Source organism: Heliangelus exortis, chromosome 1, assembly GCF_036169615.1.
Source record: "Heliangelus exortis chromosome 1, bHelExo1.hap1, whole genome shotgun sequence".
Taxonomy (NCBI): domain Eukaryota; kingdom Metazoa; phylum Chordata; class Aves; order Apodiformes; family Trochilidae; genus Heliangelus; species Heliangelus exortis.
Window position 1 is genome coordinate 150,714,592 of NC_092422.1, and position 14,206 is coordinate 150,728,797.

At 39.0% G+C, this 14,206-nt stretch overlaps 1 protein-coding gene across 1 annotated transcript in view; it reads left to right on the forward strand.

Moving 5' to 3' along the window:
* The window catches only part of DERA (deoxyribose-phosphate aldolase), a 55,453-nt gene that overhangs the window by 14,686 nt on the left and 26,561 nt on the right, over nt 1-14,206 (forward strand). The window contains exons 5-6 of the mRNA XM_071733009.1: nt 728-862; nt 8,543-8,671. Coding sequence (XP_071589110.1) covers nt 728-862; nt 8,543-8,671 — 264 coding nt within the window. The remainder of the gene's footprint in view (nt 1-727; nt 863-8,542; nt 8,672-14,206) is intronic.

Here is a 14,206-nt window from a genome sequence, read left to right on the forward strand (position 1 = left end):
GGGAGCTCTGGATGTCATCTCATCCAACCTCCTGCTCAAAGCAGGGAATAACTTTGAAGTTAGATCAGGTGTCTGATGCTAAGATCCATGTTTTTTTGGTGGGATTTTTGTTGTTGTTTCATTGTCGTGTAGGGGAAAAAGTCCACATTAAATGCATCTGTATATAAGAGAGAAAGAGGATGAAGATCTTACAAAGGAATTATTTTTCTGTTTCCAAAGCTACCTTTGAGTTTTGCACTTAAACATCATAAAAGTAATCTGAAGTAGACCTCACTGAAAGCAATTTTTCTGTGTTGTAATTGAACTGTTAAACAGATTACTAGGATTCAACTTGAAATACTACTAAAAATAATTGGGGAGAGTTAAAAATATATGTATTACTTCATACATAAATCCACTCCTTGTTTGCTCAGTTCTGCTGGAAGCAATAGATAGATATTATGCTTTCTTATTTAGACTGCTTTGGAAAAATTTAAGGCATGTGAAAGAGACCTTTCACAAGATGCACTTAGTATCTTCCTGAATGTAGGCTTGGACAATGAACTCTTGAAGGAAGAGCTTATGTTTCTTGTGGATGATGAGAAGAGGAGGTGCCTTTATATTTTTTGAATCACGGTAGGGATAAAAAAGGAATAACTTTCAAAATCTTTGGTATATTAGAGGTATATGCAATTTTACAGTCAATAAAAAAATTTCTTCTCTTTACCTGCATCCCCTTTCTTGCTAGTGGCTGCTGGGTTCCCAGCTGGACAAACTCCTCTAGAAATCAAATTGGCTGAAATAAAGCTGGCTGTGGAATATGGTGCCAGAGAGATTGACATTGTCATTAGCAGAAGTCTGGTGCTGGCTGGCCAGTGGGAAGGTAAGTACCCACTCTTTGCAAGGAACATAAACCTCTGTATATGCACATAGAAGCTCTGTCTTTGTTTCTTCCCCCAGTCTCCACATCAGTCCTTGAAAAATTTGGTCACTCCCCTCTAGACTATCTGCAAATCTGGGGCACTGAACTAAAAAAACCCACAACAATTTAACTAATTTATGATGAATGATTACATTTCTTGAAAAGAATATTGTTACAAATTCTGTCAGGCTGGGCATGCAGAATGACTGTGTTTTGAAAATTCAGGTCTAATCTTCTATGCCTTTAGAGGACTTGGTGCACAAGATTAAAAAAATAGCAAGTGAAATAGAAGTGAATGCCTAATTATTTGAACAGTTTTGTTACAACACACCAGGGGGCTGCTAATGTAGATGATACCTTGTTAAATATACATGTTTCAGTTCTTGAGAAAAATAAGTATTTTAGTTGTTTTCTTTTTTCTGAAAGTTGAGGGTACAAATTGACTTTCATATTATTATTGATGTTCTTGTGTCTGTAGACTGCTACTAATTAGTATGAACAATAATGCTGAAGATGGTTTTTGCTCTAATTGCCTCCTTAATGTACCGTGAACAGTTGCCTTAAGTGCTGACAATGCTTCTATAGCTAATCTCCATGTAAAGGTAAACACATCGTTGTCTCAGAATGAATTTTCTCTTTAGTTGTATAATGCAGTTGTAATAACCTGTTTGCTTGGAAGACTTCATAAAGGAGCCCTGGTAGCAGAGTTTAGTAAAGGAAATCATGGTAACAGATCATATTTTCTGATTTTGGTCTTCTTTCAATTAGAAGTTAGAACTGAATGAAAAACACCACGTATTTCTGCATCTGTGTCTTCAGAATACTTATCCTGGTTTTCACTTGCTGTAACATCTTGACCCTTCTTGTAGTATTTCCTATCTCCATCTTTTTGCTCTTAAATACATGCAGCTTTAGAAATGTTTGACTTCTTGAGGATGGGTGCTGTTGAAGACATTTATTTATTTCAGTGTTGCTATTTTAAGTTCAGGTGTGGCCTCAGAAGTTGCTGGAATACGGAGACTGGGAGATCAGGTGATTTTAAATAAGGCAGAATGATGGATCAAATTCTATACCAGCTGGCAGCAAAACTATACACACACTTTCCAATTCTGTACCTGTGTTAGGCTCTACACTATGGTCTACAAAGCAGTTACCCCCTCCAGAGCTGTACTTCACTGGGAACACAAGTCTTGGGTACAAAGTGAGCTGAGCCAGAGATCTGTTTGTGGGGCTAAAAAAAGACCAGTCAATTGGACTTGAGCAGTAACTTGCAATTGTGTCTGGAAAAGTCTGTGTGGTGGTAATTTCTGACATAACTGTAGTTATCATGCTTTAGTCTTCATAGTACAAACCCCTGTTAAGTGCAAGTTGCATAGAGCAGAGATTAGAAAGTTGGTGTGTGTAGTAATTGCAAATTCAGGTTTGAGGTTATTCTAACCAGGGCTACAATAAGAATTGAGGAGAAAAATACAGAGCCTAGACACAGAGAGAAAGTTTGTATTTCTTTGTACTAAATAAGTAAATTGCTGGTGACTTTTGATTTGGTGTGCATATTCTTCTATCCAGAGCCAAAATAAATCATGAGAAGGTTGAAAATCATCCTTTTTTTTTTTTTTTTTTTTTTTCCCAATGGTTAGCTTATGTATTTTTTTTTTACTGATGGCAAAATTGAAATGATTTCCAAACGTTTTCTGAAAGTTTATTCTTGAACATAAATCTGTGTATGGCACATATTGACATGGTTTTGAAAAAAGCTGCCTCTGGAACAGAATTTATTTTCTGTCCTAATAAGCTACAGCATGAACAATTACAATATTTAACTTGCCATTCAAAAAAATTACTTCAGTAGCTGATCTTAATATTTTTGTGACAATCTAGTATTCTGAGTTCCTGTTTAGCCTTTGATAGATGTATATTACCTGTGTGAGCATGCAGGCTTCCACCTCTATGTGATAATTAGATATGATACACAGGAATGACTTAAGTGCATTTAAGAAAGCTAGGAAAAGGAATGAAGAAGTATTTTCTCAGGATGGATCCCTATATTACATGAAATTGAAAAGTCTAATGCAGTACCTAAGCCTGTGTTCAAGGTGCTTCATCAACTAGAGCTGCCTTGCAGTTATGACAGAACCTCTGCTTATGCTTATAACATTAATATATTTTTATCATTATTTTCTCATGCTGCCTGTCTTTACAACTTCAGGACTTATTGACAAATATATATATGTGGTATGGTGCTTTATCCTACCCTTCATATATTTTTAGCTTTTCTTCTAGCCTGTGCAATAATTGGGGGTCATCATGAAAGACTGGCATTGCTTTGTGATTTTTGTCAAAGGCTTGCTTGGTTATTAAATATTTTAGTGTATGCCCAATTACATCAAGTTATTTTAAAGCAGTTCTTAAATATTGTTGGAGCTGTTTATGACACTCAAAATGCATTTTCTAGATCTTTATGAAGTAGTTGTGTAATTGCTAAGCACATTTTAATAGTGCTGACCATGAAAGCAGCTTTATTGAACAGCTAATATACACTGGAAAATAACATTAAATGATATTTAGGTTTCTGACCTTATATACCTTTTACAACCTAATAACTTTTAAAGCAATAGTACTTTACAAAAGTTTACTCAACTGCTGTCTTTTATCACTTCACAAAGTAGAGATGAAGATTAAAAATCACAATTTAGGTACTGTTTTTAGGCACTGAATTCGGAGCCCTGTGTATAAGAGTAATGAAGTTGACCAACAAATTTTTGAAAGCAGCTGGATTTATTTATTTTTCTGTTTTTTCCCCCTGTTATCAATTAATGTCTTGGGAATCACTGTACCTTCAGAAGCTGTCTGGGGTGCTGTAGTGTTACTTCTTGTTCCACAGCTTTTAGCAAACTGCTGGAAAGACTGCAAAGTCAGCAGATTCAGAGATATTGTTAATCCATTGTTTGCTCTATGTCGTTTTCATAGAAGGGAAAAAAAAGAAGTATGCTCTGAGTTCAGATGTAGCTGTATCCTTGAAATAGTTAGATATAATGTCATTATGAAAGCTCCTTTTAAATTCTGTTAACTGTGAGTTTAGAGGCTTTTTTTCAGGGAGTGGGGCCCCCTTTTTGCTACATCATTTATAAACTGCACATAGTTAACGTAACTCCACATGTTAATCAGAAATGCTACATTTGGATTCACTGTTCTCTAGATGTGCAAGCTGCACAATTTTTGCACACTTTTTGTCTGATATTGTCAGCAGCAGCTCAGACTCCTGAAGCCAGGGTCTGTTTTCAGTTTCACGTGAATCGCTGGAGCCTGGAGTTGCACATATGTGACTGAGAGCAGAGCTGAAAGAGTTGTGTTGTGCTGATAGCCTTGTGCTTGTCATTTTGTTATCAAACCTGCCATTAATGTGCAAGACAGAAGGGAATCCAGCTCATATTCCAGTTTCCCATCATGATTACCTTGATCTTTTGGTCTAACAGGAATGGAAACATCTTCCCTCCTTGTCTCACTTTCTACCCCTAACATCAGTCAGTGTGACTGGCTAGATAACAACAGTGAAGAAGCTGAATTTTTAATAAAAAGTGGTTTTACTACAACATATTTGGAGAATTGTTTCATAAAAACCTAAGATGTATTTTCTTCCCTTTATCTTCTATGTAGAAGATATGGATTATCCCTTTTTTTTGGTGCTTTTTAAGACAAATGTATCAGACCAAAGCAAAAGCCCATCTAGACAGCATAGGACAGACTATAGCCAGAAGAAATTGTAGGGGGAAAAATGTAGAAATATGTAGGGGGAGGAACGTTTTCTTTGGTGTATTTATTAGCTCCTAAAATCAATGTAATTTACTGAGTGTTTAGAATTTTAAGAATACTTCAAAAAGGCACCTTCCAAGACTAATCATTTATACCCATGAAATTAAAACAACACCTATGAAAGTATTTTTTTCCCTAAAAATCTATTTTTTTTCTGACTTCTACAAATAAAAGCAAATCTAAAGTTCATGAAAGCAGTAAGATAATATCTTAAGTAGGTGGGTGCAAAGCAGAAGAATTCATATTTCACATCCATTTTAACATTTTAACGTTGAAGCTAGTACAGATTACAGCTCCAAATATATTCTATATAGTCCATCTTGCCTTGGAGTTTGTTTTAATGGTTTTTTTTTTTGGTTTTTTTTTTTTCCTCTGGGTTAAGACATAGTCTTCTTTTAGAATGGGTACTGTTGGTAGTACTCAATATGCTACGCATTACTGGCCATTTGTTTTGAGACCTCTTGATTTTCTTCTCCTTGTTTGTAGCAGTCAGAAGGAGTGTCTCTTGCAACATCTTCATGGTGCTCTTAACACACTGTTGATAATATGCCTGCAGGGTTTTCTGTGATAGAGGTTTTCCCCAAAATCTTTGTGCCACTGCTGGTAACCAGAGAAGCTCTATCTGCTGTGTCAGTTCCTGGTGTTTGGCACAAGTCAGAGATATTCCCAGAGCCACAGTATCCAACCCAGCTCCTGCTAATGGTCAGCTTGTTGGAACTGAGTATTTTGGTGAGGGACCTTTTGGCAGCACAGACTGTTCCAGAAAAAGCCCAGAACCCCTTGAAACACTGAGTGCGTTTTCAAGTGTCATAAACGCCATCCATACTTTAGACATTTAAAGTTTCAGGATTATCAAGTTATTTGTGCCTTGATTTAAATCTGGCTCAGTACTGAAATTTTTTTTTATTTCTGAAAGTAGTAGGAGTTTTTCTCCTTGTTCTTTATCAAAGCAGTTGCTGCTTGCACTGGGGTGCTCTGGTTAATATTCTCTGTCCCAGAGGTAGTTGCATTTCTATTTGTACTTCTACTGTACAGTTGAGAATGTCCTATGAATGCCAACTATTGTCTGCAATAATTGGTCTCTGAATAAAGAGAAGTATTTATTACCTACTCACCTGCCTCATTTAAAGTAGGCCCACTTTTCCACCACCTCAGCTAACCTGATAGACACAGATGATTGAAGTTCCTCAGTTGTTCCTGTCCGTGGGTTGATGTGTGCTGTCAGATTGTGAGACTGCTCGAATGATCTTGGCACTAATTGCATATAAAAGTACCTTCCAACAATAGGAAGGATGCTGTAACTGTGATGCTAACTCCAGAGAACAACAGCTATGAAAATATGATTTCTTTTTATGGACTCCAACCTAAATGTACGTTTTGTTGATTTTATTTTGACATTTTTGGTGGCTTATCTTAAAGGTAGAGAAAACTTGAGCCTTTTCTTCTTGTTGCTGAAACCACAAGAACATGAAAGCTGCTTTCTCTGGCTTTCCAAAAGCTTCAGGAAAGAGTCACTCCACAAAAAGAGACTGCATTTGGATCTAACATGAGCACTGTTATCAAATGCACAAGAAAATATCACAGGTTCTTTGTATTTCCTTTTTGAGTTTTGATTTGATGTAGGTTTCTGGAGTATCATCAATTGATCAATAAAACATGTTAGACTGCATGCTAGTACTGATTAATTCACACCTTTGGTACACAGTAAGAAACAAGGTGAAGCCTGGTGTTTATAAAGGGACTTGCTAAGTGTATTAGGCACTTGTCTACTACTTTTTTCTAGTATGTCTCAGAGGACCACCCACCCCAGTGATCCCAGACATGGCTGTCTGGTGTGCCAGTAGCATCAATGGAATGTGGCAGCATCACAGGTAGAGAAGGGGTCCAGCTGTGCAGCAGCTGGCAAACCCTGTAGCACATTTCCGGGTCTTGCTTAAGGACTGAGGGGAAAAGAAAGCTAATATTGCTGAAAAAAGTTAGTTTTTGTAGTTGTATCCTGGACACTTTAACAAGAAAGATTTGTTAAAAGCTGTATTTTAGCCTTCCATAAAAGAACTTTTTTGCTCTATGTTTGAAGATTGAGTCTGATTTGTGAAAAGGGTTTTCTTGCAAAGGATCCTGCTTGCTTATTTTATGTTTTTTAATTCAAATTCCAGAAATGGTAAATGTACACTGTAAGAGCCTTTTCTCTCAATGTTGGGGGAGACTTAAATGTCTCCAAGTGGTGGGCTTCTAACAGCTTTGTTTTGATAATTTCTGTCTCTTTTAGTCTCCCTATGTTTAAAATTTTGTGGGAACACTACTGATTTTTACCAAAAAGGGTGGGAGGGTTTCCTGTGCTCCCCTATTGCATTACCTGACCAGGTCCCTTTCTAACATTTATGTCTAGATTTATTCCAGTCCATAAGCAGTCTGTGATAATAAAATAAAATTAAAAAAACCTGTCAGAAATTTAAGCATGCCTCTGGCCATGACACTTAGTAAATCAAAAGGCAGGAGTTTGTGAGGGGGTGGTCTATGAGCAGCCAAATCCTGGCCTTCTTGTCCTTGCTTCTCCCTGGCTGTATCCAGTGGGCATCTGGTTGAGTAGGAGCTTGCTGAGAATGGTGAGCAGGTGGGATGTGTGCTGGTCTGACTGCTTGGAGATGAGAGCTAAGGCGAGCTGTAGGTCAGAAGACAGAATGACACACTCCAAAGGTGGTGGAGCTCTCTGGGGAGAAGGAGGGACAATGCCAGGACAGGGTTTGCTTTTTGTTTTCCAAGTGGTGTGCCTGCTTTGTCCCCAGTCTAAGAGGCTTTATTCAAGTCAGTCCTGCTAGCAGTGTCCAAGCAGTGCTTGTGTTGATGACAGTGGCTCAGGACAAACCTCCTTCCTAAACTCCAGCTTCTTCCTCAGCAAGTGTGGCCATCAGAAGCAATGGTCCAACTCTGCCCTTGGTACTGCAACTCCACAGCATGCTAGACAGATGTTGTCCAGCTGGCCCTCTTGCTTCCTTCACCTTTGCCAGGGCCCTTTGATGTCATGGTACAGGTGGTACCATGGTAATCTTGTGAGTCATGCAAATACTTGAGGTGGTTTGTAAACACAGGTCCATGTGTATTTGCTGGTCCTTGTGGTGTGATCCCAGTTCTTGGTCTCTTCTCGCCAGGGATGTTAGCAGATCATGTTGATTTTTTTCAGGAAATACTTGTTCTCAAGAACAGTAAAGTAGGATTCGGATGGCTAAACACAGATATCAATCTCCATAAAGACTTCCCAAGATGGTCCCGTGGTACTAGGGGGGACCATAGGAAACCAAAGGAAGATGTGGAGCCTCCAGAATTGGCAGCTGGAAGCCAAAGGGGATATGTCATGGTATCTCAGTTGGTACTAATGTTTGTAATTAGACAACTTTGGTTTCATTTAGGCTGAGCCCTTTGGTAAATGTAACTGGAGGGGACAGAGAGGGTGATGACAGGATGTGAACAGGAAAGCCTAACTGTCCCTGAGTACTAATTCAATGCCCTACCATATTTATTGCTGAAAAAGCTGTTTTAAAGTAAATCTTGACTATCATAGCATTTTTGACTCCTGATGTATTCCTGAGTGTTTGGCATACTGTGCACATTCTTAGTTTTGAGAGAACCGACTTTAACAGCTATTAAGTCTGAAACTGCGTGGCATTGTTAATTACCTCCAGCCATGTAATTTTATTGAACTTAGAAAACTTAAGTTCCTGAGTGCTATGACTAATTATAAGATTGGAAATTAATCCAGAAGTGGAAATTGCAGCCATACTTGAAAATGTCTCTGAGGCAACTTTGATCATTCTCACATGCTTTTATCCACAGATCTCTACGAGGAGATCCGTCAGTGCCGTGAGGCCTGCGGAGAAGCTCATATGAAAACAATCTTGGCAACAGGTGAACTGGGGTCCCTTGCTAATGTCTACAAAGCCAGTATGATAGCTATGATGGCAGGTAAATATACATGGTTTCCTTTTTTAAGCTAAGAATGTCTTTGCTATAATATTTATGAAGCTTGAAAAATTGTGAAACTTCAGTTTTGCCGATAGTAGAAAAAAGCTACTGTGAAGCAATTACTGAAGTTGCAGGTGTAGTAATGAAATGTCACTTGTTTTGTACAACTGACGAAACCTGCATGAAATCTTAAATAACCCTTAGAACTGCTATACAACAAAATTTGTAGGAACAAGTACTATTTGGTGTCAAATGCCTGATCCTTGGTCTGTTTAGTAAGGACACTCACAACTGATGCACATATTATCCAGGCAATTGTGGTAAGCTACAGATACAGTGTAAGTAGATGGCTTGTAAGCTTATTTTAAGTACAGGGGGGAATTTACCTGTGAAGATTCATGCTGACAGCTCTCGTTTCTAGTTTGCACTTCTGAGCACCTCTATAAGATTGCAGTTTGGGAAACCAGCTGCACTGGGAATGCAGTGAGGGGAAGAACACCCCACGTTCCAACAGGCACTGGAATGGGCTGGGCTGTAACTGTTCTTAACTGGCACTCAAAAATAGTGGCACTCACTACTGGCAATTAATTGACCCTTCAAGAGGTGCCATTACATCTCGCCTGATGTTTAGGACTCTTAACTGTTTTATGTTCTGAACCTTTCAGCTAAGAAACATCCTCCTATGAGCATGATAGAGTTTTAGGGAATACATACAATTTGTAAGTATTACTTGTTTTGCACTGCTGTCACCATTGCAGAGTGAATGTAGCAAAGCATCCATCAAAGTCTGATTTACAGCAGTGTATTCTCTCTGCATCTTTGGGTCTGCACTGGTAAAATTTTCCCCTAGTTTAAGCAGGGTTTTAAGGCTGTGTTTTAATTCTGTCTTTCAGATGCAAAGCCAATAATTGGCTGATAAGGCTATGTTCTTTGAACTCTGTTCTAAACACCTTCTTCTTACTGTGTCCAGTTCTGGGCCCCTCAGTTCAGGAAGGATATCGAGGTCCTGGAGCAGGTCCAAAGGAGGGCAACCAGGCTGCTGAAGGGACTCCAGCACAGATCCTATGAGGAGAGGCTGAGGGAGCTGGGGCTGTTCAGTCTGGAGAAGAGGAGGCTCAGAGGAGACCTCATCACTCTCTACAACCCCCTGAAAGGAGGGTGTAGCCAGGTGGGGGTTGGTCTCTTTTCCCAGGCAACCCTCAGCAAGACAAGAGGGCATGGTCTCAAGTTGTGCCGGGGGAGGTTTAGGTTGGACATTAGAAAGAATTTCTTTACTGAGAGGGTGATCAGACATTGGAATGGGCTGCCCAGGGAAGTGGTGGATTCTCCATCCCTGGAGATACTTAAAAAGAGACTGGATGTGGCACTCAGTGCCATGGTCTGGTAACTGCAGCGGTAGTGGATCAAGGGTTGGACTTGATGATCTCTGAGGTCCCTTCCAACCCAGCCAATTCTATGATTCTATGATTCTTCCATCCTTCATGAAAGAGGGCTTTTCCAGTATATCAGTAGAAAGAAGTTTAAAGATACGCTAACAGCCACTTGTATTAGTCTGTCTTCTAAACTTTCCACATTTTTTTGTGATTTTTTTTTTTTTTTTTTTATATTGTCAGCTGTTCAGACCTGGAATTGCTTCCTATTTTAGAACATGAAAAAATTATCCTAATCTCTTATCAGTATTTAAATAAATATTGAACTTGCTGCTGACCTCATCGTCACCTTACACAACTCTATGTTTATCTACTCATCTCATTGTCTCCTCACACAACACTGTGCTTATCTACTTCAAATGGAATGGGAAGCATTTCAGGCTTTTTACATGCAGAGCTACAATGTCAATTAATACCATTAGATACAGAGGAAAAGCATTATGCCAGTACGTATTGCTTTTAATTAGAAGAGGTGTAAGAAATACACATTTCCAGTCATTTAAACTGATGTGCTAATCACTATGATCACTTTTAGTAACATGGAGTAATGAAAAATTCTGGTTATAAAGCGCTGTAAGAACATTTTCAGATTTTTTTGCTGGTGTAGTTTTTTGTAAATACAGCAGATGGCTCTATTGTTAATGATTTTCCTCACATAGTTATTCATTTTACAAGATACTTAATGACCTGAATATATGCAGTAGTTTCCTTAGTTCAGTATCTTGCTTTTTTCTTTGTGGTTACGTGGAAAAACAAGAATTTATTTGTGTCCTGTGTGCATGAATTGAAGGCTGTTTTTTCAGACTGACTTGTCAGAACTGCTGAGAACCTCAGATTCCAGTTGAATTTTGTTCTACTGGTATATTTGTAGCATTATGGGGAAAAAGTTTTTTGACACAGTAGTTTTAAATTCTAGGGAAGGGAAGGGAAGGGAAGGGAAGGGAGGAAGGAAGGAAGGAAGGAAGGAAGGAAGGAAGGAAGGAAGGAAGGAAGGAAGGAAGGAAGGAAGGAAGGAAGGAAGGAAGGAAGGAAGGAAGGAAGGAAGGAAGGAAGGGTATGGAAGGATATGGAAGGAAGGAAGGATATGGAAGGAAGGAAGGATATGGAAGGACGGAAAGAAGGATATGGAAGGATGGCATGCTCTGGCAATTTTTATCGTAAGATAAAAAAGCTACAGCTCTCATAAACTTGATGGTAGTAATTAGTTTTATAAGGGGAAATTAGTTACACAGTATAGTGGATTCTTTTTCTGCTTCTGGCCAATTGCTCCTGTCCTTTGCACCAAATTTTGCTGCTCCTTCAGCTGTGCATTTAGATGTGCTCATCATACTGCATTGTAAGATGAGTTTTCAAAGTAATACAGTTTAAAATTACCCCAGAAAAGAGTTCACTGTGTGGTTTTTGTGACTGATTAGCAATATATTTTTTTCAAATGGTCACAGTGTTAATAATCTCTCTTGCTGCCTTGCCTTGAACTCAATTGTATCAGTGCAGCTGAGGACATGGTACGCTGTCCTGAAACTTGTTTTGTCAGACTGAGGAGGCTGAGAGAGTAACACAACACTGATATCAATAGCTCTGTGGTTTAAAGGCTTGCATGGGCTGTCTGGGACTTGGTCTCTCTAACCCTCTTGTCTTCCCATACAGAGGTCAATTTTACAGTGTATTTGCCATGAAGGTTCAGACTCCCACCTGACAAAGTTGCTCTGGTTTTCCCAAAGCAAATATTCAAACAGGGAGTACCCAGATGGCTCCTCTCTCAAATATCTTTCTAAAATTTATATACATCTTCATTGTGCTGGCTTGAGGAATCATTTCTGTATACTGGGAACCATGATGTGTTGCATTGGGTCTGATTCAGCTGGCAGGTTGGGGGCTCAGCCACTGAATTTTAGGCCAGCTGCACAAATTGCTGACTTGAAATGGGAGGGTTAAAAGGTCAAAAAATGTGCACCTCTGCATTGGCTGGGATTTTAAAGGCACATTAAGGGCCGTGCTCAGGCTGGGGTGGTGTGTACCTGTGCACAGGTTGCATAGGCTACAGCTGTACCTTGAATTGCAAGGGATCTCTGAAGATCACCTAGACTAACACCCCTGCTAGAGCAGAATCACTTAGAATAGATAACACAGGAACAATTCCAAATGGGTTTTGAATGCCTCCAGAAACGGGGACTTCACAACCTCTCTGGGCAGCTTGTTCCAGTACTCTGTAACCCTCACAGTAAAGAAGTTTTTCCTTATGGTTAGGTTGAACCTCCTGTGTTCCAGTTTGTGACCACTGCCCCTTGTCCTCTCACTAGACACCACTGCAAGGAGTCTGGTCCCATCCTCCTGACATCTGCCCTTTAGATACTTTTAGTGGAAGCCATCCACTGCACACCAGTGAGTGAGGCTGAGCCCCAGTGAGATCTGCCAGTCCCAGAAGTGCACAGTTGTAGGAATGATGCTTTGCACAACATAGAATCATAGAATCATTTTGTTTGGAAAAGACCTTTGAGATCATCGAGTGCAATCATTAACCTAGCAAGGTCAACATGCCTGTATACAAGATGTTAATGCTTACACCTGCAAGTACTTGGGAAAAGGTGTTGCTTCACAGTGAAGTATGAGAATAATTTGCCTCTATTTGAAGCTGTGGGCTCTTGGCTCCTCCTGGGTCTGAAATCATGTATGTCTGAAGTACCATGACTACTTCTTCCTTCTCTAGCACAGACCATAAGGAGAAAGACATCAGAACTGAGAGCAGGCACCCTGCTCTCTTAAATTGTTTTAACCATAACTTTATAGACTTGATTGACGTGCATTAAGTTATTCCAGAATATTTAAGAACCTATTTCTGAGGGAAAGAGGCTGACAGCTCTCTAAGGACAGTGACTCACCTGGCAAGAATAATCTTTGCAGTGCTAAGGAGGACATAATGTCAGGTAGGATTGCACATCAGTGGCTCTGTGTCACTAACAAAGGAGCACATTGTTTTCAGAAAGCTGACTGAGAGAAAAAAAATATGGCAGCATTGAATCAGGGAATTTTTGGTCATTGGTTTGTTATGTCCACTGCCACTTCTTGAAACTTGATGGTGGTTTGCATACATGGACTTCTCAAGGGAATCCAACTGCATCTTTGTCTCTGCCAGACAGGTACCAGACATTGGGTAGACCAAATCAATTAGTGGTTTTCACCTCCTAGTGGTTTCCTAGTATATATTTGAGTGAGTCACATCCATTTCTACAGAAGACACTCAAATCAGTATCTTTGTAGCCTCTTGAAATAAAGGGTCCTAAGGTATACAAATGGGAATGCCTGACTTCTCCATATCAGTGGTAACTACTCTTCTATGTTTCTTCATCATGGTCTCTTAAAAAAAAAAAAAAAAAAAAAAAAAAGGGGGAACACACAAACAAATCTTGTACACAGTTTTCTTATGAGTGGTAGGCCATTGTAAAACTTATTTTTTAACCTAAACATCAGAAACTGCCAGGAAAGCCAGACAAGGAAGGGAAAGATGTTTAACTTGCAGTGGGAAAAGAATGCTTCAGTAAAGTTGTGGATGACTTAATTGCATATTTGAGTCATATATAAGATTTTTATTTTGGAAAATCACATTTTAAAAATATTAACTACTTAAAAAGTCTTTGTTTTTCTGTGCAGCAATTCATATTAATTAAGATACACAGACTGGGGGGGAGTCAGAGAAAGTGAGTAAGTAAATGTACTTCAATTTAAAAGTGAAAACTTCAGCTGTGTCATCTTGGCTGAGAAAGCTGGCCTTGATAGTACAGCTTCTTTTACGTCACTCTTTGGGAAGCTAAGGGAAACACCACAGTGATGTGAAAGATACTTTTCCCCATTATATATATCTAAATAAGTACCGGTGGAAAGATCAGGAAGGAATGATGTATGTTCTTCTGCAGCTCTACTAAATGTGTGAGTTTAAAATGCTTTTTTCATAGATCATTAAACAGTCAAATAAAGTGTAAGTTTAGATCGTGACTTATGTGAAGAATGTATTTAGGAAGAGAATTAGTTACTATTAAAAAACCCTAACTTCTAAAGTCTCTAGCACAAAAAAGCCTGCAAAAAGTAGTGGAAGATAGCTGAGACAATA